Source organism: Austrofundulus limnaeus, unplaced genomic scaffold (assembly GCF_001266775.1).
Source record: "Austrofundulus limnaeus strain Quisiro unplaced genomic scaffold, Austrofundulus_limnaeus-1.0 Scaffold70, whole genome shotgun sequence".
Classification (NCBI taxonomy): Eukaryota; Metazoa; Chordata; class Actinopteri; order Cyprinodontiformes; family Rivulidae; genus Austrofundulus; species Austrofundulus limnaeus.
The window spans coordinates 1672886-1675753 of record NW_013952472.1 but is presented as its reverse complement, the minus strand read 5'-3'; the positions used below and the strand labels follow the sequence as shown (position 1 = coordinate 1675753).

Sequence of the window (2868 nt, the reverse complement as noted above, 5' to 3'; positions counted from 1 at the left end):
GGGTTAGAAGGGTTAGATGAATGTTAGCAGGGTTAGATGAATGTTAGCAGGGTTAGCTGGATGTTAGCAGGGTTAGCTGGATGTTAGAATGGTTAGCTTGATGTTAGAAGGGTTAGCTTGATGTTAGCAGAGTTAATGTTAGCAGAGTTAGAAGGGTTAGATGAATGTTAGCAGGGTTAGCTGGATGTTAGCAGGGTTAGCTGGATGTTAGCTGGTGTGTTTCCAGCTGACTGTAGTCTGGTTTTTAAACAGGGAGTCCTGTAAAGGTTTAATGCTGGAATATAAGTGGAATAAAAGTTTTCCTCCAGCTGCCTGAAGTGCTCTGCAGTAGGTGAAACAAAGGTGGGACAGCTGCAGAAGGCTAGGATGTAGGYGGAGCTGGTCAGAAACATTTTATGTGCTCTGTTTTGAAAGCCATGATTTTCATAAATCATCTGAACACAGCCACAGATTTATTGTTTACAAACACTCAGTAAAATTTCAGCTGAAAGTTTTTCTGTTTTCTCACAGTTTCTTTATAGCTGTTGAGTTTGCAGCTGTATTTTGTTTTATATAGTTTTTACGTTAAACCCTTGTTTTTGTAGCACAGGTTTATTTTTGTTGAAGTTTCTTTGTTTAAAACTTTCTTCCTGTTTGTTTCCTGTCGGTTCTGAAGGTGTCMGTTTCCCTCGGAGCGTCAGGCCCGCCTGGAGGCCGTGAGGGAAATCTTCCTGGCGGCCTACAGCTCCACCGTGGGCCTGAGGTCCTCAGCACCCAGCCCGTCCGGCGCCATCTCCGGCCTGCTGGAGCAGTTCGCTCGAGGGGTCGGCCTCCGAGGCGCCAACATTATCGTGTGAYGAGGGAGCCCACACTCAGCTTTCAGCACGTCCAGAATCAGATGCAGAGATTTATTACTGCAGCTGTGTGCACACAGAAACCAAAACAAGACAGAGTGAGGAGCAGAAACAAGCATCAGTGTAAAGCTTTGACTCTGAAGTCTTATCTGCTCCACAGTTTGACACAAACAGGTCAGTTTTACCAAAGACCAAACTGAGACGTTTAATACGTCTGTTTTATTTCATGTCTCAGTTTTCATGACCCTGCAGAGCTGTGCTTCCTCATCCAAGTCCAGTCTTTAACGGTTCAGGTCCCAAACACCCTGCTGCTTATCACACACACACAGTTCAGTGGGTCTGTGGTTTCTGTGTGTAAACACTCTCCTGCATCTGGTCTCTGGGGGTCAGCAGTGAAGTGCCAAACGTCTCAGAGGATGTGGGTCTCTGGAGGTTCTGATGTTTAATGTTTTGCTTTGTTTTACTGTAAACTGTTGTCATTCAGGGACTGCACTGCTTTCAGCCACAGAAACAAAAAGGGAAATGTGTTGRATCAGAAAGAAAACGTCTTCATGTGCCTCTTCAGCTCTGTTTCTGTGAATCCCAGGCTCTGTCTCGTGTCTTTACAGGGTCGGTTCTGCTGATCCAAACAGAGCCTGGTGTTCTGGTGCTTGATTCAAGTCTTTARTGGGAGGATGATGAGGAACTGGTGCTTCAGTCTTCAACACAAACACAAATAATATCTGTGTCAGACAGGTCCAGCTGTTAAACTTCTAATAAAATGTGTTTGTTTTTCTTCTCCACACCCTGATGGTTCCAGACGTGGAGCAGACTGTAGACCAGGTCTACACCTCCTGGTTTATTTATTCATCAAACAGCAGCACTTCATGGACCTGCTGCAGGCCCACWGCAGGCTGGTCTGAACAGAGCCACCGGGCCGGGCCGGGCCATGCTGCTGACAGAGTCCAGATGAAACACCTGTGGAGGTTCAGAAAGTGTTGCTGTGTCAGCAGCTGGACCGGCTCGGTTCTGTTTCCAGTTCTAAAGCTGGAGGCCGTTCCCTCTTCAGAACCCCGAACTTAACTAAAATCTGTTTTATTTTGGAAATGTGTTAGCTTTTTAACCCCAGAATCTGTTAAAGGAAAGAAGGAACAACGTGAGGTGAAAAGATGATCAGAACCAGAACCAATGTGGACCGCCCACATCCCAACAGACTGATCAAGAACAAATCAATGTTCTGATGTTTGCCAGAGTCTGATTTCCAGTGCTGGGTGCTGTGTGTGGTGTTGGATCAGGCTGCTGCAGCCTCAGACCTCCTCAGTAAAACAATCAGTGTTTTAGTGCCTGCATGTTGGTTCTGAGCAGCTTTTAACAAACCAGATCACATCCAAACCTCAAACTTCTGCTTGTCTTGTTCACACRTGTCAGATTCTTAGTTTTATAAATAATTTAAAGGTTTTTATGCTGCTTTGCACCTGTCACGTGTCTTCTGTAAGTATTTCTGTGTTTTGTACAGCTGGTGCTTTTTATTTTTCTTTTGGTTGGAATTTCTTTTAATGAGCTTCAGGTGAAAACTGCCAATAAAGACAAACTGGATAAAGTTTTGATTTTCTTAAATGAATGAATTTTTTTTGACAGAAGCTGCAGAGCTGATGTCCTCGATGAAGACACAAAGCTTGAAGATTAGTTTATAAATGCCTCACATCACATCTTTATCACATGAGCAATTTATAAAAAAACAATCTGATTAATAACAGGAAACATTTTATATAAAGCTTTAGTGTTTGTAATGAAACTACTCTTCTGTCTAATGAAGAGCATGAGATTACTTCTCACATCAATCAGGAAAAAAAATTTATTTTTGTCCATGATTAATATTTATACATGTATGATATTTATACATGTATAAATATACATGTATGTTATTTATACATGATTAATATCTATACATGTATATTTATACATGATTAATATTTATACATGTATATTTATACATGATTAATATTTATACATGTATATTTATAAATGATTATTATCTATACATCCATCCATCCAT

General features: G+C 41.7%; 1 protein-coding gene across 2 annotated transcripts in view; it reads left to right on the top strand.

Moving 5' to 3' along the window:
* mtmr14 (myotubularin related protein 14) overlaps nucleotides 1-2417 on the top strand; it is a 30547-nt gene extending 28130 nt beyond the window's left edge. For both annotated transcript variants that reach the window (XM_014010581.1, XM_014010582.1), the window contains one exon: nucleotides 656-2417. In XM_014010581.1, the coding sequence (XP_013866035.1) occupies nucleotides 656-836 (181 nt within the window). In that variant the 3' untranslated portion in view covers nucleotides 837-2417. The remainder of the gene's footprint in view (nucleotides 1-655) is intronic.
* The last annotated feature ends 451 nt before the right edge of the window (nucleotides 2418-2868 follow it).